The 25376-nt window shown below is 38.1% G+C and overlaps 2 protein-coding genes across 2 annotated transcripts in view; one reads left to right on the forward strand and one right to left on the reverse strand.

Annotated features, from left to right (window-relative positions):
* The window catches only part of PI4KA (phosphatidylinositol 4-kinase alpha), a gene marked incomplete at its 5' end in the record, with an annotated part of 54003 nt that overhangs the window by 5610 nt on the left and 23017 nt on the right, over window positions 1-25376 (forward strand). The window contains 13 exons of the mRNA XM_084217541.1: window positions 421-490; window positions 2427-2575; window positions 3154-3219; window positions 4221-4317; window positions 4698-4889; window positions 5629-5729; window positions 6461-6590; window positions 7330-7462; window positions 8149-8244; window positions 8939-9122; window positions 9841-9944; window positions 10894-11062; window positions 12968-13018. Of these exons, the coding sequence (XP_084073667.1) occupies window positions 421-490; window positions 2427-2575; window positions 3154-3219; window positions 4221-4317; window positions 4698-4889; window positions 5629-5729; window positions 6461-6590; window positions 7330-7462; window positions 8149-8244; window positions 8939-9122; window positions 9841-9944; window positions 10894-11062; window positions 12968-13018 (1542 nt within the window). The remainder of the gene's footprint in view (window positions 1-420; window positions 491-2426; window positions 2576-3153; window positions 3220-4220; window positions 4318-4697; window positions 4890-5628; window positions 5730-6460; window positions 6591-7329; window positions 7463-8148; window positions 8245-8938; window positions 9123-9840; window positions 9945-10893; window positions 11063-12967; window positions 13019-25376) is intronic.
* On the reverse strand, window positions 15818-24680 carry SERPIND1 (serpin family D member 1). The gene is made up of 5 exons (XM_084216952.1): window positions 24591-24680; window positions 21733-22601; window positions 17930-18203; window positions 16868-17012; window positions 15818-16482 (listed from the first exon to the last, which is right to left on the reverse strand). Exons 2-5 carry the CDS (start codon window positions 22583-22585, stop codon window positions 16291-16293), a joined length of 1464 nt encoding a protein of 487 aa, XP_084073078.1. The 5' UTR covers window positions 22586-22601; window positions 24591-24680; the 3' UTR covers window positions 15818-16290.

Here is a 25376-nt window from a genome sequence, read left to right on the forward strand (position 1 = left end):
AATCTTTACATGGAGGATTTGGCAAATCCCATTCCTTGTGTTATTATCATTAAAAGGCATTGTAATGTATATCTGTAAAATTGAGAAGCTGGCACTTACAGGAGCTCTTCATGGTTTCACCAGGAGCTGTAGATGTTCATTGTCTTGGGGGAAGACTGGATTCAGATGGTGGTTTGAAACTACAGTTTGCTACTGGCATAGTTTTACACAGTAGAGGAGTCATCACTGATCTCTTCCCTGAACTGGCATTTTTAAACTTCCCATTTTTGGCTGGAATTGAGCTGATAGACCCAGCAATATGTAGTTCCTGTTAGTTTTGCTTGAATCTGTGTTTCATTTTAAAATGTACAATCTATTCCTTGACAGGTTTTTAAATGTTTTAAATACTTTCTAAAATACAGCTTTTATGCAATGTTTCAGGTTAGTCCTGAACGTGGGCTTCCCGCTCCCAGCTCTCCTGGAGGACCTGCTGCAATTAATTGCTTTGAAGGTAGATTACCTTATGGAACAGTCTGTGATTTGGGGTTTTGTTGCTATTTATAGAAAATTTAAAACACAAAACCTTTTGACCCCTTCCTCTGCCTTTTAGAATTCTTATAGGAATTCAGTGGCACATGCTGACTAGGATTTTTTTTTTAAATTGTGGTTTAAAGACAATAGGAAGTAATTATTAACTGCAATAATTTCCAGGCTCAGTAGTTTTTTACTTGTTTCTTGATTCCCTTCCTGCTAGGCAGTGCCTAGTACTGAAGAGCTTAATTCAGCTAGGCCAGAAAGATTTCAGGAGATTAGGCTGAGTAACTTTGTGGAACAAGAGTTAATATTGTGCTTCAGTAGACAACTACATTGTTGATCTAGGGTCTGGAATTTTGAGGCTTGTGCCACATTGTATAAATCCAAAACAACTGCTCCATTTGGAGTGAGTGTGATATGGGCCATTGTGGAAGACCCAGTAATTTTCTGAAGCAAGAAATGCTAAAGAAGACACTGGAGTTTTCACTAATGTGCATTGGTTACTGTATCATAAAAGGCCAAAACCTGAGAAAGTTTCATGAATTAACATGCAAACTCTTAACTCCTGAGCTGTGGTAGAGCTCCATCTGTGAGTTCTAAGTCAAAGGAGAGCTTAAAAAGAAACTCTCCTTCATGAATCATGTGGAGGACTAACTCTGCATCTGAGCTGTTTTGTGTCTCTGTTTTTGTCTGGCCCTTTCAGGTTTTTAACAGTTTGGGCTTTCTTTGTTTCTGGGCCATTCTCCTCTCTCAAGGCCTGGCTTAAATTAATTTCTTCCACATTGTTTTTTTTTTTCCTTCACATTGCTATTTCTAGAGGCATCTCTTTCTTGGCCATATAATGGGATTACAGAGTAATTCTTAAATTGCCAAGTAGGAACAGACCTGTTTATCTTCTGTCTACTGTGTTGAACCAATGTGTTCTTCAATGCTGTGGTCTTCATGGTTTGAATTTAAAAAAATAAACAAACCCAAAGGTTGTGGGTTAGAGAGTTACTATTGTAATAGAACAGAAATAATCTTAAATCTTTAGGTGGACAACTTTGTAAAATCTTTTGGATTATTTTAGTTGTCTCTCTGGTAGAATTATGATTATTCCAGTCAGGATTTTATTTTCAATACTAACTTCTACCAAATATTTCAGCTGCAGTCAGTTCTTGTATTACTTCTGTTGATATAGTTTGTGATAGTTTTGCCTTCTTAAGAAGGTGAGTAGTGACCTTGGTTTTATTCTAGCCAAGGCTAACAGCTTAAAAATAAAGAATTGAGGACCTTTTTTTTTGTTGTCAATAAATAGTCTTGCTTAAAAGCCTGTTAATCACAAGAACATTACTCTAGCACAGCCAGCTGAGCACTTCAGAAAGGCATGAGATGTAATTTCTCAAGAGGAAACAGAGCCAAGAGCAGTTTGCTGAGCAAGTTGTTTGCTTAATAGAGTACTTGAATCTGAAAAATAATTTGGTTCTCTTTGCTTTCAAATTGCTGTGGTGAATTGGTGCCTATTCTAAGATGAACACTGTGCCATGTGTTCATTTCATCTAATACAGGGGAAAACCTTGAAAGATAGTTTTGACTTAATCTGTTCTTTGCATCTTTCTGCTTCTGATCTAAGGGCATTTACAAATGTTTTCAGGTAGATGCACATCAGTGGTGTGGAAAGGTTTGTCAGAAGTATCTCTGACATGGACACAACTTATTGTAATGAATTCTTTGTTGTGATCATAAACTTGTAGTGACAATTGTAGCATAGTTTTCTGTCTTAGTTTACCAGTAGATGAGCTGAAATGCACCTCTGGCAAGGTAAAGACTGTGGTAGAAAGAACTCTTATGTAGTGGCGAAATGTTTCCATTGAAGAAAGTTAATATACTTTCTCTCCTCAAACTTGTATTTCCATTTTTTTTTTTCTGATCAGGTTCTTATCTTCCTGATGGGAGTGCACTGGATCCTGATTATTACTTCTCCACAGTCAGCTCCAGCTTTTCAGTTTCTCCTCTCTTCAATGGTATTAACAATAAAGAGTTTAACATCCCACTGGAAATGCTCCGACAGCTGTTGAACATGGTACGTGATGGCTCCTTGTGAAGATTGCAGTGACACTGTGTTCTAGACATTTGCTAGAAAAAGATGCAGTTTAAATTCAAGCTTTTAGAATTGCAAGTAAAACAGCAGCCTTTGTCTCTCAAACTTTGTGTAATTTTTGGCATTTAATGTCATGCTTCAATAGCATTCTGGAAAGCTCCCATAATAACCATGCAGAATTTGGAAAATTAACTAAATTTGTGTCAATTGCTTCCTGCTTAAGTCTTGCAGACCACTTGCTCTGGTGTAACCTGCATACTGCTAGTTGCTGAAATAGAAGATTGGGTTTTGCTGTGAGAGTGAGACTTCCTGAAGGGTTTGCTGGGAATTCACACAAGTGACAGAAGCTGCAGGCTCTGTCTGCTTCTGGCATCAGCTATTCTGGAACAGCAAAGAGGCTCAAATGTTCTTGTTGCAGCCTTAATTTCATCTGAGGCTTCATAGTGAAGTGACTTGTGTTTTCTGTGCATAAGGAAAATTTTATTAAATTATATTCTGCTCCTATCTAGAGTCACTAACAAGAAACATCCTGTTTTAGTTTGGTTTTTTTCCCTCCATAGGTAAAGCAGATTGTTGAGGATTCTCTTTTGAAGACCTTAGATGCAGTTATAGTTGAAGTTACAGAGGTATGGTTTTACCTTTATCCTTTAATGACTTCAATATTTCATTTTTTGCCTTATTACTTGCAAAATTAGTATTTTACGTATGTAAGGTATGCCTTCTCTTGGCAAAATGATAGTAATTTCCTTTCTGAACAGTTCTTTCAATGGTTTAAATCTAGCCTTGGATTGTGTAAAAATGGTAAAGGAGGTGATATTTTTCACTAACATAGGAGGAAATAGTTCTTTTCCTACATTAGCTCTGTTGTCCTAATAAATTACAGCATTGGCTGCCCAAAACTGGTTTACTGGAAACAAAGGTCTTCCTTGCATATTGCAGTGACATTGTCTTTTTTCACATATATGAAATGCATTGGTTGTTTTCAGTTTGTGGCTTGGAAATCACTGCTGCTCTTTTAGGTGCCATTTCTATGAGTTTGTCAGTGCTGCAGCTCATGGACTCTCAGAGGTGGCACATTTGGTTCTTTAGGTCTGTGAGTCCTGTTTCAGAACAAGGATTTATTTCTTCTTCTTCCCTCCCCTGGGTGCAGTTCTGTCACAGCCTCCACTGCATTTTATGGAGTTTGCCTCATTTCCTCAGGGCATAAAGCTGTGGTGAAAGGGGTGTGTGCTGAAATGTGTGCAGAAATGACTCTGCTTTGCTCTCAGCCTCCCATCGAGCACTGCCCTGTTCAAAATGTAGGCCTGAGTGGAGACAACTTCAGCCTCTCTTTTTGCCATCTCAGGAAAGTGAGAGCTTTGAGTGCCCCCTTTTTTTTTTCCTTTTTGTTTTTAGCCCCATCATTGGAGAAACAGACATTCTCTTCAAATCAAACAGTGACTGAATTTTGTTAAATTCATTGAATGGCTGTACTTTTGTTAAAAGTAGAGGGGAAAAACTGTGAGGTTACTTCTTGTACCTGTTTATTATGCTTCTTTACTTTGTGGAGGTGGCGTGAGATTTACTTTTTTGTATAATGGAAAAGAGTTCCTTTTGAATCTAGCAAATTGCTTCTTTTGTCTTTCAGACGTGTTGTGGTGCAGATCTCTATTACAAAACCTTCAGTGACCCTCTTTACCTTGCTCAGTTTAAAATGCTGAGAGATACACTATATTATATGAAAGGTATAGTATTTATTTATTTTTATTTATCCTTCATTATATTTAGAACCACAAGCATCATCTACTTTGTATTGAGTGCTTGAGCATTGGGTTTGCATTTCCTGGGAACTCTACTTAGGGTAATAATTTTGAAATGTTTCCATTTTAAAAAGGTGCTATGAAAATAGAAAAAAATATTTTGGCCACCATTAAAAGGATTAATAGATGGCATTTAAATTGTCTGTTCAGTGGTGGACTTCGTTATGATATTTATGTTTTAGACAGGACATAAACTTGATTAAATAATATAATTTATAATGTAGCAATGATTTTTATATATGCTGTTATCCTAATACACTGACTTCCATCTTCCAGTATAATATTGATTCCTTTGCTTTCTTTAGACCTTCCCAACTCATTTGTGAAGGAAGTCCATGATTTTGTGCTGGAGCAATTCAACAGCAGCCAGTCAGAACTCCAGAAAATCCTCCACGATGTGGATCGACTGCACAGTGAACTGAGCCCTTTAAAACTGCGCTGCCAGGCCAATGCTGCCTGTGTGGATCTCATGGTGTGGGCTGTGAAAGATGAGCAAAGTAAAAAAATGCTCTTTGGTCTCTGCAGTGTCTGTTTGTTCTGTTCTAAATTGTAGAAATACTTATGGAGTAGATGGTGCTCAGAGGAATATTAAATTTCAGTGGAATACTTTGTGTTTTAGAATACAAGGGTAAAACTTCCATCAAAAGGTTGTCAGATGAGTTGGCTGGGTGGTTAGACATCTCTTTATAGAAATGGAAACAGAAACTTCCTATTACTTGTCTCTGCATGCTGAATTGCCTGCAGCTATTTGTTTTCTAGTTTCTGGTTTTTTTATTGCTCTTAATGTCATAAATATTTCTCAGTGGTTCTTTTAAAGAATACGTTTTTTCTTCATTGCTAGCTAGCAGGACTGGGAAGCTCTTATTTTTCCTCTATCTTCTTTCTTATTGTGTAAATCTTACATCTGCTGAATATGTGGAGGATTTTTTCCCTTTGAATATTGCAATGTTTAATTTCTGTTCAGTATGAAGTATGTTCAAAATGAGCTTTAAGTTTGGTCATTCTTTCAGTCACAGTGTTTGACAGAGCTGTTTGGTGCAAGTGCTGAGTTTCTAAAACTGTTTTTGCAGAAGCAGCAGTAAATCTTATACCACAAGTTTGAAGCTTATAAATTGTCTCCATTATTTTAGAAATTCCAGTAAGGATTATTTTAGAAATTCCAGTAAGAAATTCCAGTTGTGTGTGGCCTAATAACAAACTAAAAATAATTTTTTCTGTTGGATTTTTTAATTTAAGGTGCAGAAAACCTGTGCATCAAGTTATCAGAGAAGCTACAGTCAAAAACTTCAAGCAAAGTCATAATCGCTCACTTGCCACTGCTAATTTGCTGTTTGCAGGTCTGTCTTTACAGTATTTGTCATTAATTACTGCAGTTACTGTATCAGTGAATGAGAATTTGGGGAGTTTTACAGGTTGCTAGAACACTTTATCTGCTCTTTTTATTACTTTCCATCACTGTGTTCTATATTTGAATTTCAGAGATCTGGTGTGAAAACTAGGAACTGCTTTTAGCTCAGCTACTTCTTGAAGAATAATATTAATGAGGGGTTTTTAACCAAGATTTAATTTTGAACTATTTAGTTTCTTAGTCCGTTACACAAATAATTAAAATATTGGGACTGGGAAGTCACTGAGGTTTTAGATTAAGCCTTGGTTATTCTAATTTTGTCTTCTTCTTGGGCACTTATCCAGTCTTACAAATGTGCTGTTTTTCACCACATAAGCTGTAAGTTATCAGGTTCCTCTAAATGTTGGCACTTGTACAGTGCCTTTATTTTTGGAGAATGCAATTCATTTCATGGAACTCTTGTGAAAACACCCAGGAAGAGAGCAGCAAGGCTTGAGTGGTATATGGCACACTCTAGAATAACCTAAAACAGTTAGAGGCTTAAAATATCTAAATCTTCTGCTAAAAAATGAAGCTCTCAAAACTGTGTAGGATTTGTTTTGTTTCCTCTTTGTATTGAGCTGAAGTTGCAAGCTTGCAGCTGAAATATAATAGTGCTGTTTTATTCTAAAGCTATGTTTTATTGGTTTTGTCTTAGTTTTTTTTTCTTTCCCCTTTTAGGGTCTGGGTCGTTTGTGTGAGAGGTTCCCTGTTGTGGTTCATTCTGTCAATCCATCATTGAGAGACTTTCTTGTGATACCTTCCCCAGTGCTTGTGAAACTTTACAAATATCACAGCCAGTATCACACAGGTAAAGGAAAAAAGCCTATGCTCCAGAATGATTGTTTTCCAATTTTTGTGGCTTTTTCATACTTTTTTATATTTTGTGGTGATGCAACTGTAGGTGGAAGTGGGGATAGAATTGTGTAATATTTTTTTTGGAGATGGGGAGGAGGGAAACAAATTAAATTCTGGTAGAAGTGTATCTAAGGGTAAGCAGCAGAACTGCTGTGTCTCTTCTGCTGACACTGAGCATTTCTGTCTTGAGTGAGACTCTGCAGCCAGAGCCAGTGCATAATTATCCTCATAGTGAGGGAAAAGAATCCCATACCCAGTTGGAACCTCCCTTGTTTCGAGTTGAGGCTGTTGTGTCTAATTCTCCTACAAAGGCTGCTTGTCTGCCCTGTAGCCTACTTTGCAGCTTGGGAGGCAGCCACTGGCTCTGTCCAAAGCTGCTTCTTCTCCAGAGTGAACAAGGTCACGTTCCTCACACTCCTCATACCCATCCTCTGCTCCAGCCATGTGACTGTCTTGGCATTTGGCAGGTTTTTGTTGTTGTTTTTAGATTTTAATATTGAGTGACGATTTCCAGAAGAAAAGTGTTCAATTCAAATCACTTGCTGATGCAAAAGCAGTATTGTAATGCTAGAGCAAAACAGTAAAGTAGTAAGTGGCTAAATTTAGGAATAATAATTTAGGAATAGTCAAATGCAATAATGGCTTGTGTAGCTCATCAAGTGGTATTGATTGCTGTACTCCTGTGTTCTTAGTAGGTGGGAATGACATTAAGATTAGTGTCACCAACGAGCATTCAGAGTCCACTCTAAGTGTAATGTCTGGCAAGAAGGGTCAGCCATCCATGTATGAGCAGCTCCGTGACATTGCCATAGACAACATCTGCAGGTAAGAGGGGGCTGGCACCATGCTGGACATGTGCTGCTTCCCTGGCACCATGCTGGACATGTGCTGCTTCCCTGGCAGAAAGTACTGTGCCCATTTAGAAGGTTCTGCTCTGAGCTGCCATGAAGTCTTTGTGTCTTTTTTGGTCGGGACTTTGTTTTCCTTCAGGCATCTCTTGGTTCTGTTTATGTCCTAACTGTAAAATTCTTATTCAGTCTTACTGTTTAGCTTCCCATGTCTGCTAGTCACCATTTTCAGTAGGTAGGTGGTTTTGTAGATATCCAATATGTTTTTTTTTTGTTTTAACTTAGGTTGTCACATTGACTGAGCTTCATGTAACAGAGGGATTGTCACACACTTGTGTTGGCAGTGATTATTCTTCCCTTTTAGACAGCTGCAGAGAGCTAGAGGGAAGACATAGTTGGTGACTAGAGACAAGGAATTAAAGTTTCAAACCAATGGATTCTGAATTTACCTTATTGTATATTCCCATCATTATTGTTTCTGGAGAAAGCAGAAGTAGAAACTTGGCTCACTTTTTAAAATGTATCTACAGTGTTCCTTGGCAATCAGTTCTTATTCTCAGTATAAATCTGCTTCCCTTATACATAGATAGCATGAATTTACAGTAGTTAAAAGTGATATGTTTTATTGATGCATTATGTTTTTTCTGTCCTTTGTTACTGCAGGTGCTTGAAAGCTGGCTTGACTATAGATTCAGTGATTGTTGAGGCCTTTCTTGCCAGTTTATCCAACCGTCTGTACATCTCTCAGGAGAATGATAAGTAAGTTGTCAGTCACACAATTTTTCCTTCACTCAGTGAATCTGAGAATTATTCTAAGATATAAGTACTGGTAGTATTATTTTAGAATTAAATGTCTCTGAGATTAATGGGCTTGTGCGTGGGGTCAGGATCTTCTCATGCCAAGTCTTTGCAGAGCTGAGCTCGTTTTCATATTGAGAGGTATGGATTCAGTTTTAGCTGATTGAATCAGCAAATCTTTGGGGAAGATTAACCAATTTTGAGTCCTCAGCTGAGTGATGCTTTCTCTTCAAGCTTCAGCTGTCTTTTTTTCTCTAGACACATGTTGTCGCTTGTGGCATTTTGCTCTGCTTTAAGGACCCTCACTAACCAAGAAGTCTCATGAGGGAGGTTTTGTAGTAGCTAGTCTGACTGTCTTAGTATTTTGCCCATCATTTTTGCCTTTTTTAATGTTGTTTTTAGAACAGTTTGTTCATGGGTTAGTGTCGACTTCCTCAATAATGAGTTTGGGAGAGGTTATTTTTTATTTTGAAAATCAGCTTGTGCAAGTATTTCCTCTAATGTTGGGGGTGTATGGAGTGGCAGTACTAAAGCTGCTGGTGATGTTTAAATTTAGTATAGGAACTGTTACTTAACTGAAATGTAACTGAGGTCTTGATAACTTGTTGAACAATTCCATTTATCAAGTTTGGATTTTTGTTTGTTTTCCTAATAGGGAAGCTCATTTAATTCCTGACCACACAATTCGTGCTCTAGGGCACATTGCAGTGGCACTGAGGGACACTCCAAAAATGATGGAGCCCATCTTGCAGATCTTACAGCAGAAGTTTTGCCAGCCACCTTCTCATCTTGATGTACTCATCATTGATCAACTTGGCTGCTTGGTCATCACTGGAAATGTAAGGAAAGAATTGCCAAGAGAATGCCAGTTCATTATTCCTTTCCTTTAGTCAAATGCTAATATATTTTAGGAAGTGCATGTGCAGAAGGCTTTTAAGGCTTCTCTTTTCTGCACTACAGGTAGACACTTGTACAGTCTTTGTGATAACAGACAACAAAAGCTGTGATAATGTGTGAAGTGCTCTCCCTGTAAAGAAGATGAATCCCCATAGAAAATAAGAATCTTTTTTAAAAAAAGACTATAAAGCTCACCAAACTCAATGTTTTCAAAAGTTACTAAGTTTTTAAATTTGGCCTATCACAAATAAGTGGAGGGTATTTTCCTTTTGTATCAGTAATTAATTTTCAAAGTCTTGTAGGTTCATACATTTAAAAGTATGGAGGATTGTCTTCTTCAGTCATAAGAAAATTAACTGACTTTTTCCAAATATTATTTGTGCATCTGAAAAAGCAATTAATTGCCAGAACTCAGAAGCCTGAAAAAATGGTTTCCATCAGAAAGGCAGAATTAAAGAACATAATAAATTTGCTAAAATTTGATCCATTAAAAACATTCACAAAAGCATTTGTACTGTTTGCTTCATGGAAGCTGAAACCATTGCTCAGGCTGTGGCTGCACACCTGTCTGAAGAACTTGGTAATACTTGGAGGGCTGGTCTTTAGGGAGATTGTATTCAATAAGCTTTACTTAGGGATTTGGTTTTGTTTTTTTTGCAGCAATACATTTATGGTGAGGTGTGGAATCTATTTCAGCAAATCAGTGTTAAAGCAAGCTCAGTTGTTTACTCTGCCACAAAAGACTATAAGGACCATGGATACAGGTAACGCTTAGCTGTGTCCCTTAAATGTGTGAAAGCTATATCAAATACCCTTTGGGCTGCTTTGGGGTTTTTCACTTTTTCCCACTCTCAAGTTTTATTACAAGGTTGTAAATTGTACTTTTGTTAAGTTAAGTAATTGTCTTTGATGTTAAAAAGAAATATATATTAATTTAGAAATAATAGCCCTTCAAAATGCAGAGATTCCTGAAAATGCTTTTCACTACAGGTAGTCTTGATAATTTTAACCTCTGTAAGGAGTCAGTGTGTGTGAAAGATAATTGGCATTGATGACTGATGTGATCTGTAATTACAGTAATTAATTACTAAATTACAGTAATTACTAAATCTCTTAGCCCAGAAAAGCTGAGAGTGTGGTTTGTTTTCTTTTTAATGTGATCCTGGTACTTGTTAGGGGTTAAATGCAAACCATTAACAATTTAATTCTTTGTATGTAAGTTATGCATTGTTGTCCCCACCAAAAGTAAAGATCACTGTTGGTGGTTGGGGTGGGCTGGATACCTTTCAATGCAGAATGGGAGTAGCTGAGAGAACTGTTCCTGTCAGTATGTTTTAACAATGCAATCTCAGCTTCAGTAACTGATATGAGTTGTGATTCTTCTGCTCAAGAGCTTTCCCAAAACAGAAACACTGCCCTTGGCTGCTTTTTGTCTGCTACAGAAAAGTACTTAAAGTACTTTCCTTGTGGCCATGACAGCATCATAAATGGAACATCCTCCAAAGGCACAACTTAAAAATAGTTTTTCACTTAAATACCAACTGCATTTAAATTGTCAGTAAAGTGATGTGCTGTTCATAAAAACAGCAAGAAAAAAAAGGGTGAGAATATGTCAGTAGCCTTATTACAAGAGTTACTGTCAGTATTATGAAGAAAACACTGACAATATAAAACCTGAGGAATTGCTTGTTCATAACTGTTCTTTCTCCTCAGGCACTGCTCCTTAGCAGTCATTAACGCCCTGGCCAACATCGCTGCCAACATCCAGGTGGAGCACCTTGTGGATGAGCTGCTGATGAACTTGCTGGAGCTCTTTGTTCAGCTTGGGCTCGAAGGAAAGAGAGCTAGTGAGAGAGCAAGTGAAAAAGGACCAGCACTGAAGGTCAGATGTGCACTGGTTTTTAATTGTGTGCAGCTGTGCTTTATGTGGGTGGCACTGCTGAACACACCCTTGCTGTGCTAAGCCTGAGATTGCATTCTGGTGGTGGAGTGTTAGTGCAGGTCTGGGATGCCTGACTGATTGTGTGGGGTGTCCCAGATAAAACAGGGAATAGCTGCAGTTCAGCTGAGACTGCCTGGACTGTCAGAGCTGCAAAGGGAAACGTGGGATGCTCTGGAATCACTATGGAAGCATGCTGCACTGACTGAAAGCTGTGCAGCTCTGCAAATGGGGAAATGACAGAATTCAGATGGATTGAGCTAGGAGGCAGTGTTTCTTTAGTGTGAGGATCCTGAGAGCAGTTCTAACTAGAACATTCTACTCAGTGCAGAGTACAAGTTATGAAAGGTATTCTGAAGACTTCATTTTCAAGAAGAGATACAGAGGGTAAAACACTGCACATGCTGTGCTCCCCAAACAAAAGCAAGTTTTTCTTTTTTAGTTTTCCTATGTCTCTTCTTCTCAACACACTAAAATTTGCTTGATAGCCATTAAAATGTAATTTTTTTGTTCTGTTTTCAACCACTCAAAAGTGATTTCTGTGAAGAGAAGAAAAAAAAATCTCATTTTTCTTTTGCTGTGGCTGATAGTTGACATGGATGTTCTCTGAATATGCCCAAGAATGGAAATCAGTCCATCTTTTTCACCATCAGTGCCATGTATTATCATAAAGAGGCTGATATGCTGATATTTCATTTTTTTAACAAAAAATGCTGCTGGAAAAATGGATTTTCTACAGAAACTGTGTAGTTCTGCTGGGTTCTGGCTATTGCAGTTAGCTTGTGTCTCTGTTCTGACTGTGAAGCAGTGGATTGTCCTGAAGTTAACAAAAAAACCATGATGACTTTTCCCAGTTGTCCCTACTCCTTAGAGTGTCTTCTGTGTTATTATTTTATTCCCTTCAAAAATATTTTAAGACACATCTTTTGTTTGCTTTATCTTGACTCTCCAGGAAAGATAATTGAAATTTGTTTTAGTTGGGTTGTACCATTATTGTTTCATCTGAAGACTATTTGGCTTTGTTTCTCTATTGCTCTCTTCTTTCCTTCTTTGTTTTTCTTTTTAAAATTGCTTCCTTTTGGTTTATTCCACTTCATGCAAAGCTGTACCCTGTTAGCACATCTTCCCTGCCTCATCTGTGTGGGGCCAGCAGTCTCTCTCTTGTAAGGAGGGAACTGGAGCATTCCCTCTTTCCCACATCTAGTGTGGAGGGATATGAGAGGTGGGAAATACTTCAGAGAGATGTCTCAGTGTGGTGTGTGTGCCATCACTGTTTGCCTGATCAGAAAAGGTGAGAAATTACGTGCTGTGCTCAGTGAATGTTTTCAATTGTTTCATATTCTACTTGGCCGAGAGCAAACACATTTTAAAAGTCCGAAAAAGCCAAAGGAAATAGGTGTTTTCCTTATCCTTTTTATATTTCAATGGAAAAGGCTGCTCCTCCTGCTTAAATAAATTCTTGGAAACTCTGTCTTTTTACAGGCTTGTTATTTTTGGCTTCATTTTGATAGTAAAATGAAACTTCTGGTAAACATTTGATACTTGTTTGTGGCCACCCATTTAATGGGATCATTTTTCTAGCACTTATTGAATATCTGTAGACTGTGTGCTGAGAGGGGAAAAAATCCTTTCAGTAGTCCATGAGGAAAACCTGAAAAGCTTTGTTAAAAGATTCCAGGATGTGTTCAGTCCTGTGAATTTCATGGGTGCTCTCCTGACCACCCTGTGCACATCTCTTTGCAAGATACAGAGTTGTAATTGTAATGTTTGATGCTTCAAATATGTCTTCTAGCAAATTCTTTAGAAATGCTTTTGTAGATGTTTTGAGCATTCCTTTTTTCTTTTCAGGCCTCCAGTAGTGCAGGGAACCTGGGTGTGCTTATTCCTGTCATTGCTGTGGTGAGTATCCAATGGATGAGTTGTTGCAAAAAAATAATTTTTCTTGCATTTATCAAATACTGCTCCTATTTCAAGCAAAATGGTTTGATTGACTGGTAGTGCAGAGGTTACCATCCAAGAGAAATGTAGTACTACTGTTAAATAATACACCTAGCTCTAAGGGTGGGAACATTCATTTAATAATGACAAATCTCTTGAAAATAAAGAATCTTTTGTGATTCGGGGTTAGATTGTTTCAAGCCATGAATTCAGGAGATTCTTGAGCTAAATAATACTGCAGGGAATATTACTTAGATTAGTATTTGGCCTGCAGCGTAATAAACAGCACATATCCGTGGCCTGAGGAGAAGTGAAAAACAAAAGTTAATAGAAACAAAGTAAAAAATAAATATTAGTTTGGCAGCAAAGTGAATTCCGCTTCTTAAAAGGAAAAAAAAAATCATTGATAAAGAAGGGGCTAAGTGTCCCATGTCTTCTGAAATGAGAATTGACTGTCAGGCTGAAAGCATTTTAGGAAATGTGCAAGGACACTGATGTCCAAGCCAGACTCATTTATTCTGAAGCATATCTGTGTTCACTCTTGGATGCCATTTTTTTCTGGGGAAAACCCATTTCTTTTAGCAGTGTATAAGTGCTAATTCAGGTAAAAATTGTAGATCTAGATCTCCAATGGAAAATTTGATTCGTCCAAGGCTTGTTACCAGGTCAGTAGGTTTATTTGCCTAACTGCTGTAGCTTTCACAAAAAAAAGTCACATCTGAAAGATTCATAGACAAACTTCCTGAAGGACAAAAGGCTTCATGCTGCTTGTTTCCCTCCTGAAGCTGAATTATTCTGTGGAACTTTTCCTGCACAGCTGCTGGGACAAAAGGGAAAAACATATCCCATGCTTGCAGTAGGGATGTCTGCTTGTAATTTGTTCATACTGCACATCCGTTAACAGGCAGGAAAAAAGCATTCATTTCATACTCTGCCCCCTCAAACCCCTTCACTGAAGTTTGTCAGAGAGATGAGTCTAAAATTAGCACTAGTTCAAGATCAGAGGACTGTTCCTTTCCTTCCCATACCTCTCCCACTAGTTTTGTACATCAGCCCTCCCCAAATTCAGCAGTGATGACCAGTTCCTAACTTTAAAGAAATGTGTTTATAAAAGTCTTGGATCACTGTTGTTCAATAGTTGCTCAGGTTTTGCATGAGCCAGCTAGTCCTGCATTGAGATGTTCTAGTGGGTGGCATTTTTCAGCTGTCAGTGATGATGATTTGAGTGAAAGCAGTACCATTCCTTGCATATTGAGAGAAGATTAGTGCTTATTAGAGACTTAATGTATAATTTATGGAAGTACTTTTCTGTTTCAAATTTTTATTGATGGTATATTTGTTCTGAATAGCTGGGGATAACTGCATTTTTCTTAACCAATGTGACCTTTAAATGCAGTCAGACAGTGCCAGAATCTGAAGCAAGAGTTAATGGTTACATTATGGTTGTTGAAGCAAATATTTGACTTTCTTGCACAATGTATGAAGATCATGAGTTTTGAGCAGTAGCTGATTTGCTTTTCTGCTTGCCCTCTTTGCCTTGAATAATTGTCTTTACTTAAGTCCCCCAAAACCTGTATTGCAGATGCTCCAGCTCATTCAATCATTGATAGACCAATTAAACCTACGGCATGAGTATTTAAGCTTTTGCATATGCTTTTCATTTTTATATTTGCTTTCCTTTTTGAATGCAGAGAAAACAATAAAATGTGTATATGAATGTTAATTTCTGTTGTGCACTTCCAGGACTGAAAATTGTCCATCACCTGATGGACTTAAAAGACAGGAATAGGGGAAAACATCTCAGTTTCCTGTTCAGTGTCAGCGCTTCATCATTCATAATCATCAAATACCATTATTTCATTGGCTGACAAGTTGAGAAGCTTTGTGTATGGAGCATATGACTGGAGTAGATGCAAAATGACAAACAGCAGTATATAAAAGCAAAATTAAATCAACAAATTAAACTTAATATTGGAAAAACATATTTTTAAGAAAAATCGTAATTCTTAAAATAGTGGTTGGTTTAAAGGTTACTTGTGTGTTTTTCCTTACATAAGGCAAACTTATAATGTATATAGACAGATTGATACAGTATTTGATATGGTAGGAAGTAATAAAAATACTCTCACTGGATTACGAGGCACATCTTTTTAAAAAGTATGATGTAAAGTAAGGTATGCAGAGGTGAGTATGTTCATTATCTTTAATAATTTGAATGTATGGTGCAGCTCTGTTCCTTGTACCAGGTAGACAGTGATATTCTACAAAGTGTGGGTAAATCTTCTCATTTTCAATTGTGGCACATTTGAACAGAATTTGTGTTGTTACCAGAATGATTCAGAAAGTTTGCAGTGAAAGTTTGAAAGGTTTCATCCATTAAATCAAAGATGGAGAGTGCACTGGAATATTAACAGAGTGCTGTAAATAGCTTTTTTTGTAGAGAGGATTAGGATACTGAGCCAGTGAAAAGAGCATTTTGCTGACTGCTCTCCCTCTAAAGGGTATTCTGAGGATATTTATATCATTTACCAGGGTGGCATAATTCTGATATCTCTTGTATCAATGAAGATCAGAGGAAGTATTGAAGCAATACAAGTTAGATCAGGGAAAAGTGGTGGGTCCCTTAGTATTTCATTCCTCCAAAGTATTTCTCTCTCCTCATACTTGATACACTGGTCCATGAGGCTCATTGTGTGCATTAGTGTGAATGTTTATACACATTGTGTGTCACTGAACATGAAATGATGCCAGCAAAAGAAAGAGTGGAAGCATTTGATCTGTTTGAAGTTAGATTGTGTAAAATGCCCAGGAGAGGCTTAGGTGTCTATGGCTGGTCAGGTATTCAGGATTTCCTTACTCCTATTTATAAACAGACATCCTAGCACAAATTTAGAGCTAGATTTCAAGACTCCAGATAGTCTAAATACTTTATTGATTACATTTTATACACTGTTGCAAAACACAAAGTGTAAGGTACTTTGTGATTTTTTTTTCTTTTTTTTTTTTTTTGCTAGTAATACACTTGTATCAGTACATGGCACTAATTGCAGACAAATTATCTGCTGCTGTGAGTCCATTCATGAGAAGCTACCTGTAGATAATACCTTTTCTTTTTATACCAGTGACTTTTGTATTGGCTAATACAACAATAAATTTTCCTTTATGATACTGGTATTTTAACATATAATTATACAGCCCATGTGTAACAGAGTGTTGGAGGGTCTTCTCTGCTTTTAAGATGTGGCTGGGTTGGCCACTCTGCCCATGAACAGGAGGCAGCTGGTGCGGTGCTCATAGATCAGGAACAGGAATGGGCGGTCCACCACGAAGCGGGTCTGAGTGGAGAGAGGCATGAACCCCACCGTGGTGATTGTGGCAGCCTCTGTGCCCTCCTCATTCACTGTGATTGTGCCTTGGTGATTGAACTGTTCAGACAAACAAAACAGGAAAACAAATGAGAGAAATGGAGGCTCTCCTAAGTACATGAATGATGTGCTCACAGCCTTCCCTGCTCCGTGTCCCACACCCCTGCTGGTCACCCTACACAGCTCCAAAAACCTTTGGGGTTTGTTCTGTGGAGAAGCCCGTTCCTGACTGACCACAACACTCTTAGTGCCTTTGCATCTGATTAAACATGTGCTTCATTATGTGAATAGATAAGGCCAAACCCACAATCCTCCCTCCTATGTCCTCCAAAAAAGATGAGGAAAGAAATCTTGATTTAGCTTATTGTGTAGTGTTATTACTGAGCTGCCATGTTTTTGGGTGATAGAGTTTAATCAGAGAGGAGGTGAAATGAGGAGTAAATACCCTGTTAATGGTGATCTTCTCATCTGATATACCAGAGTAGTCTCCTTTTCCATTGAACAGTTCTTCTATTCCCATGGATCTCAGATAGTCAATCAAGTTATAAGTCTTCTCCAGCTTAAATTTAGGCAGAACCACTTCTCTTGTTCTAGTAAAAATAAACACATAAAGGAAAAAACACTTAGCAGATATTTATGTGCATGACTCTTGCTCTGCAGACCTGGTATGGTTTGGACTTTTTGCTGTTTTCAACAAGCAGGGCACAGATATACAGCACTGTACTTTTGCTTTCAAAACTTGAGCATCATGACTTTTAAAACTGTGCTTTAACAAATTAATTCCCCTGTGAAAACTGTTTGTTTGCCAATTTGATACTTCATTTATAATGATTTGCATTATTTATGTGTATAAGGTATGTGACTTTGAGCAGTTCAGTGCATGCTTGTAACAAGTGTTGAGCTGTCAGATTTTCTGAAGTACTAAACTGGAGATTTGTCACTTATTGTGTACAACAGAAATAGGTTGAATTCCTGGATAGCACATCAAATCATCTCCTTTTATCAAGTCTGAAGACAGATACACCTGTCATCTTTCTCAAGGGAGGCTTTATTATTTTTTTCCTCTCCCATAATTGTGATGTCCTTTGATTATAGAACGTGTTCCTTTATACACAGCTCTGTTGAAATGCTCAGTGCTGAATGGAACATAAGCTGATGTGACCAAGATTATTGGTGCAGAATAATGTTATTTTTACTGTCTTGTTTTTGCATCTTTTATTGTAAACTTAATCAGTAAGAACATTTTCTTTAAATCTACATCATTAAATAGTCAATAGAAAGAATTTTAAAACTTCATTACAATTTTCTACCTCAGTCATCCTTGATTTCTTGATGGTATTTTAATTTTGAGAGATCACCAGTCCTGATTTTTAATTCAATAAATCAATTTTTTGATGTTTTGTTTCGTATTTTTTATCAAAATATATAATTGTCTGCATGCTTTACTTACCCTCATCATCAAGAAAATACATTATCACTTTACCAAGATGTGCTTTTCAGCAAATACCTGTTTGTCATGCTCTTCTGCCACTTTTCTACCACTTGAGGTGTGATCTGCTTTTCGAGGGCTTTCATGCCAGCCAGTTTGTGTGGGAGCACCACGAGCATGCTGATGTTGCCCACGAAGGGCAGCTGGATGATGCTGCAGTCCAGCTCGGGGTCAGCAGCAGCCAGGAAGGTGCCCTTGGTGTGCATCATGGGCACCTTCACCGTCTGCTTCTCGTTCAGCCGGAAACTTCGCTTCGTGGTCATCTCCACTGGAAACTTGTTCTCCCAGGTTCCTGTTCGTGCAAGGCAGAAGACAGATAAACCCCTCGGTGGCTGTTTAATGAAATGTTGCCAGAATAGATTTACACCAAGCTTTAAGTCAGCTGGATTGGGATTTAATGTAGGAGATTGTTGATTTCAGTGAAGCCTGAATTAGAAGACAAGTTTTAAAGCAACTTTGAAATTCCTGGCTTTCTAACTTAGCATTTGTCTGATTTGAGTGTTCTGAATTACAAAAGCAGGTGAACACAAAGCAGAAAGAAGAATTGGATTGGTGTGTATTATTTTTCCCTGTGAGGCACCTCGAAATTTAAACAGATGGGTTTGCCTCTAGCAGAACAGCTGACCTAGCTGAGTTTTGTGAGAGTTGTGATGCTTGAATCCATTTCTGAGGGCATCTCTTTGGACAATCTTAGTGATGTATCAAGCTAAGCAAGGGCTGTATTTGTTTTGCACAAAGATGCTATGCTGAAGGCATTTTGTTACCTTAGTCCATTCAGAACGGTTCATTTTCTGTCTTAACCTGAAGAATTGGGGTGCTTAATTCTGTGGTCTAGTTTGATGGGATAACAGGCTCCTGTAGATGTGCTGAAATCTGACAAGTTTATGCCCAAATAATGCAGTCCAACACATTTTGCAGCCCAGAAAGCTTTGCCATCAGGGTTTGAAGCTTTTTATGTGGCGATACTCTGGATACCAGAAGTATTTGTTAACTGTTTGAAAGAAGGTTTTTTAAATGCAATGTTCTATTGGTCTTTTTATAGAACTGTGGCTCTGGAATAAACATCATTTCTTAAGGGGCAGACAAAGCTGGAAGATTATAGTGGTAGTAGTACTAGTATTTCCTGTAAAAACTCCAGAATTTAGATCATCATTGGCAAGCAAGTATGTGAGCAATGTGACTGTGACTGTGTGGAGAGCCTACAATATAACCTGAATTGGTTCCTTAATCTGACTTGGCCAGATTTACTGTGAATAAGAAAAGAAAAGTCTTAAGTCCATCTTTCATCCTAACAGTTCCCGCACAGGCCAGGCTGATGGGGACCAGTTTGAGAAGTGATCAGACTGTGGTTAGTAGTCTGAAAGGAATGGAGTAGAAAATGGATTATGCTATTCCTAAGCAAATAGTCGCACTTCCAAGGAAAACCCAGTATCTGGCTGTTTTTCAGAGAGCAGAATTTGCAGGTGAAGGATTCCAGCTGTCCAATGACATGGGGCTACTGTGGACCAGGGGAGCTTCAGCAGCTCTGCCATCCACTGAGGAGTGGGAGACATAATCAGCTCTTACTAGTGAAAGAGAGGAGCTGGGGGAACATTTTTCTTGGATTCAGTTTTGCAAATGTGTTTGTCTTGGGGCAGAATACTAATCCCCAGCAGGAGCTGTGTGGCGAGCTGAAACCAGCTGGCACTTTGACTTCTGTGACTTTCTGTTCTGAATCTTCCCCCAAGGTGTCTTTTGGATCCATCTGTGGTGGCAGATGTCTCCATTGAGATGTTGTCTCCATTTGTCAGTTACCAAAACTGTCATGGCTAAAATAACCAGGTCCTACTTGGTGGGAAGCTCAAAAATGATTACTCAGAGTACAGAATGGGGAGTAGGCTGGACATCTGTACAAGATAAAATGTGCTTCTTACCAACACAGTTTCCAATAGTTTCTTGATGGTCTTTAATATAAAAGGAGGTGGAAACCTCACAGTGTTTGTCAAGTATCCCACTACTCAGTCTCGCTTGTACTGAGCATCTCTGTATATCTGGAAATGCTTACAGGTTTCTTAGTCCTGAGGCCTTAACAGAGCTTTTCTCTAGTGCTACAAACAGTGCATATGGAAACATGTGGACAAAATTTGGCATGTTAGAAGGAGTACTATGGAAACTAAGAAACCTAGGTGAAGAACTTGCTTTTAAAAAGTTCAGTTCCACTCAAAGTAGAATTCTCAGGAGACTGTCACTGTAAGACAAAAGAATGAGAGCAGTAGAGAATTGATCTGTTTTGAGGGTTAGAAATTACAGCCTTCAGCAGATGGCACCAAGGTAATTTGGACTAAGAGGAAAGAAGAAAAACCCTGAAGTCTTTTTGATCTTGATAACTCGAGAGTTCCGATACCATAGCTGTTTATTTTTGTGGTGTTTTTGGTATTTTGAGATTGCACAAGCATTTAATAATTTCAGAGTGAAACAAAAGGGTATACCAAATGATGAAAAAAAAAAGTATCTGTTTCACTTCGTATAGTCCTTTTCTTAGGATGGTTTAACAGGCAGTAAAGCCCTGTATTTAGTATGATATGATCATCAGGGATGTAGTCAGGGATTTAAGTGAGTGCCTGTTGGATGGTATCTGAGAATAGGAGATTACTGAATTTAATGCTAATGATTGCTTCAGATTCTTTTAGGGGGAAGTGGCGTTATTCAAGGAAGTAATTCCTTGCAAGTGAGTGGGAAAAGGTGCATTTTATAGGAATGTTGCTTTTATAACCTGCTGAGATGGCAGGTGTAAGAGAGGCCTTTCTTTCGTGGAAGCAGTGACATAACTGGGGAAAAATGAACTCCTTTATGAATTATGGAAAGGAGTGTGTTGTACTTGCAAACACTGTTACCCTTTTGGGCTAATTTGTCTTTCTTACATGTGTTTTAAGTCACCTGATTTTCATTTTAGTCAGAAACAGATTTCCTTTTATCCTCAGTTCTTCTTTCATTGGCACCTCCCACCTCTTGCTCATTTAATATAATTTTATAAGTTGGTTGAAACACTAACAAACTTTCAACCTGAGACAGTAACTTATCTTGAAAATCTCACCACAGGCTCTTAGTTTAAATGTAAAGACATTGAAAATAAGGGTTTATAATAAGAATATATTGTAGAGTCTTTACTTCAAGCCTCTTTAACTGTTCAGCCTTTACTAATACATGAAGGAGCCCGTATCAGCAGACCATTCATGTTGAATTAACTGAGTTATTCCATGTAGTGAATGTGTTTGGTTTTAGTTGTAGAAGAGCAGTGATTTGGTTATTCTCTTAGGTCCCCTATATGGACTTGTTGACAGGGATCACACTCTGATCATATTAAAAAATTGCTTCCTTTAAGCTGAAATTCTTTATAGTCATTTGTATGAGTCCTGAATGCTTCAGAGATGTTAAGTGCTTTAACTGAAATCAACCTGTAGCATTTCAGTGACACCAAGACTGAATGTGACTAATGACTTGCATATGCATCTATGCCTCCCCATCTGATACTTCTACAAAGATTATACTTTCTGGGGCTATTCTGCATTCATATGTTGTTTTTCTGACTCACTGTGAGTCATTAAGGTTTTGGAAGTAGTAAGCATTTGCTGTATGTATGCAACACCCACTAACTTCAGAGCATCATTGTGCTACAGAAACAGACAAAAGTGGGCTAATAATACAGATTCCTAATGAGGGAGTCAGTAGTTTTTTTGTAGTGTACATTAGACTTAAGTTCTGTCTGGGGTTTCTAATGACGTATGGCAGTGCAGTGCAAACTGAGAAAATCCATCACTAAGATTGAAATAATAGAGTCTTACCTTTAAAGTAAAGACAATTAAGAATCATCATCAGTGTTGTAGGGTTTATATTCACAAGAGCTTCCTTTATTAATCCCTTGGTCAGCTTCAAGATGCGTTCGTTGGTTTTGGCTATGAAGCTGGGATCTGAGAAATCAGCTGCTTGGGCATCAGCAAAGTAGTATGTTTTCATATTGGTTTTGAAATCATTGAGAACAGAAAAGTCTTTATGGATGTAAAGGTCATTGACAGACCTCAGTGTGAAGCCAAAGTTGCGCCTGAAGAGCCGATGGGTGAGTTTGCGGAAGAGGTTGTGAACGGTCATGAGCTCGTATTTGCTGCTGGCATTAATGAAGTCTTGAAAGCCAAGAACAGACAGCACTTCCTGCTGGGTTTGATCCTTCAGACCCAGGGAAATCATAGCCATTGCAGTGGAAATACCAACAGGAGCCATGATAATATTGTCTGAGGAGCTGGCCTTGTCTGCCACGCTGCGGTAAAGATTGAAGCCAAAGTTTGCATTGAGGATATTGAGGCGCTGGATTCTGGTTTTGCCTTGGAATAGTTCAAGAATATTTCCTTGTTGAACTTCAGAAACCATGTGTGGGGCAGCATCAATAACATCACTGTAGTCATCCTCATTCAGTATCTCGTCAAGGTCTAGGTAGTCCTCTTCCTCCTCCTCTTCAGGAATCAAGTCGTTAGTGATGGTGTTTTCTCTGTGGAACTCGAGGGGTAGGTTTGGCATGTAAGTCCCATTTTCGTGTGGCTGTGCACCTTTAAGGCTTTCAAAGTGCTCAGTGACGTCCTTGACTCCACAAAATGTGGAGGTTATAATGAGAGCAAAGGCAAGCAATTGAAATAGGAACTTCATTCTGACTGGTGAAAGTCTGGAAAACAACATAACACAGTTGAGAGAGTCAAAGGTAATTGAATTTTAGTTATCTATTCCCTGATTTTAGGTTCATACTGATTTCTGTGGCAGCAGCAGATCTATTGTTACCCTGTTTGACAGCACTGTATTTTAGTGGAACAGATGTCAATTAGATGGGTAAGTCTGTTTTACTGGTAATTGGTTTTGCTTACACAATGCCTCCAGCTTGCCAAAGAATTGGTCGACCTCTTTCCACACAAATAGTCATTACTGGCATATTTCAACAGTTACAAACTCATTACCCAGCATATGTGGGACCCTTTATTTTTAACTGTTACACTTAAACTGTGCACTAACTGTGTGAGTAGTGTGTGCTGAAAATACAATGTGAAGTTAAATTTGAAGATTTGAGCTTGGTAGGAAGAACACAGACTTGTGATCCAATCTCCTGCAGAAACATACCAGAAAGCTGAGATGTACTGAAAAATTTGAAAAACAAACATCCTGTAGCTACAACAAAAATGGACGTTTTTTGGGAGTATTTTGGAAAAGCAAGGCAGCAGTCTGGTGAGTGAGGGTGATCTGGACATGTAGAAAGACGTGTATTTGCACTGAGTACCATCAGTGGGACTGCAGTGGGGGGAGTGTTGGGCATGAACGTCTCTCCTGGCCTGCTCATGGCCTTACTCGGGCGTGTTACTCAATGTCTGTGTGCCCTTTCTGCAGCTCTCTGTCCTCATCTGCCACTTTGTAATGGATTGGCTTGATTCTGCTTTTGGCTTAGTTATGTTTTGTTTCACTTTTCTGCAGAACTCGTAGTGCTCTCTGTTTTCTTCGTGATGTGAAGTCTCTGTGGGCTCCCTTCAGAGCTTTGTTTCTCTAGGGTTACTGTGATCCCAGTTCTTGATTTGTAACCTCACCTTTTTTGTTTGAGAATACATTTAAGTAGAACCTGCATTTTTCTAAGGGAAGCTTAATCAATCTCTTAATCTACTGAGTACTGGACTATTGCATTTTAAAATTATTTTTTAAATCAAGAATTTTCTTCAGTGTATATTTTAAGAGAATCCATCAGACTTACTCAGCTGTAAAACCCTCCACCAAGAAGTAGCTCTGAGAGACTTTTCACCATAATATTGAGTACAGTAAAATGATCTTAAAAATATATGAAAAAGTGTAATTGCCTTCTGCGACAGTCAGAGATCAAAATATAGGTGTTCAATAGATCTATTACCTGAAATTGATTGGGTGTCTGAACACCAGGCCTGGGGTTTTGTTCAGAGTTAACTCTAAAGTTATTTCATAAATTTATAAAGTTAATCCCAATTGATACACTTTCTTGAGTAAAAGACAGTTATTTACAATATAATACAGGACAAAATACTGAATACAGTTAAAATAAAAATCTTACCAATGTGTTGATTAAAATGCTTTTTAAATTAGGAAAGAGAGTTGTTGTGTAAAGCATAAAGGTTCACATACCTGTGCCTGTTCACTGACCTGTATATCAGTGAATAAAACCTTGAAGGAAAATATTTTCAAACATGTTGTAACAGGATTGAAATAACTGAGTTGAGGGATTAGTTTTTGAAACTCTCCTCCAGATTAATTTGCTTTAAATCCTAAAACCAAATAAATTGATCCTCCCATATAAAAGAATACATTGTTTTGCAGAAAGTATCCAAATAAGAATTTGTTTTACACTGTGACTGAGCATCTCGAGTCAGTCTTTTTCTTATTGTTTCTCCATAAATTCGTTTTTTCCCCGCCCCCAGAAGTCAGGCCCTTAGGGCTGAGATACTCTGTCCAGTAACCATTGATAAACATTTTCTCTCTTGGCACAGCAGAATTTGCTGTCTGTATTCCTAACTTTACATTCTCATCTTCACCAAACTTCAATTATTGCTCAGCTGCACTTACACAGGCAAAACTTCTCCCTTCTCTGCAATATATATGTCTGTGCTGAGATCTACCCAAAATCACAGAAGAGGTAAATGAAACTTACCTTTAAGCCACTGTATGGGAAGGATGTGTTGAAAAGCTCAAGTAAAGGGAACAGCAGGGTTTAAATCTGAACTTTGACGCTGCTTTTTTGTGTATCTCCCAAAGTAAACATTCTCTAAACCAAACACTGCTAAACTTACTTCGTCAGCCAAAATCCCTCCCTTGCCTAGTGATCTCTGCTGAATTCTCAGTTGTTTGTTGAACTACTTTTATAGCTTTACAGGTACTTGTTCCCTTTTGAGGAAGATCTTTGAGCAAAAATCAGTGTGTATGTAAAGTTTCAAAGTCAAGCATGCACATAAACTTGACTGTTAATGACAGGAAAAGCCATGTAGCTGCTGTTTGTGCTGAAATGGGGGACGGGGGGAGCATCTTAGTGCAAATGTATTTGAGGCCTCTGTGGTTGTGCTGGGGTTTCTTCAGCTGGTGTGGTATTGGTGGGAAGATTACCATTGCACAAACAGCTTTTTACCATAGTGTTGTTCACCATCTTAAACTCAGATTGATTTTATTATAATAGAGAGATTTTTTCATGCTTTTCCTTTTTAAATGACTAATCTCCCTCATGATTTACAAATGCATCCGAAGTTGGCTTTATGTAAGGTTTCACTGAAGTACTGCTGGCTCTCATATCTTGAGAGAATTATTGTGGTTAGAGAAAACTTCTTCAAGCTAGATTAGAATGTAACATTTTGTTAATAAAGTTTACAGTATTAATATACAGTCATATTGAACAAAGCTTGTGGTTTAATGGACAATTTCTTTTACTTATTTTACACTGCCTGTG

The sequence above is a fragment of the Fringilla coelebs genome (assembly GCF_963513975.1).
Source record: "Fringilla coelebs genome assembly, chromosome: 17".
NCBI lineage: Eukaryota > Metazoa > Chordata > Aves > Passeriformes > Fringillidae > Fringilla > Fringilla coelebs.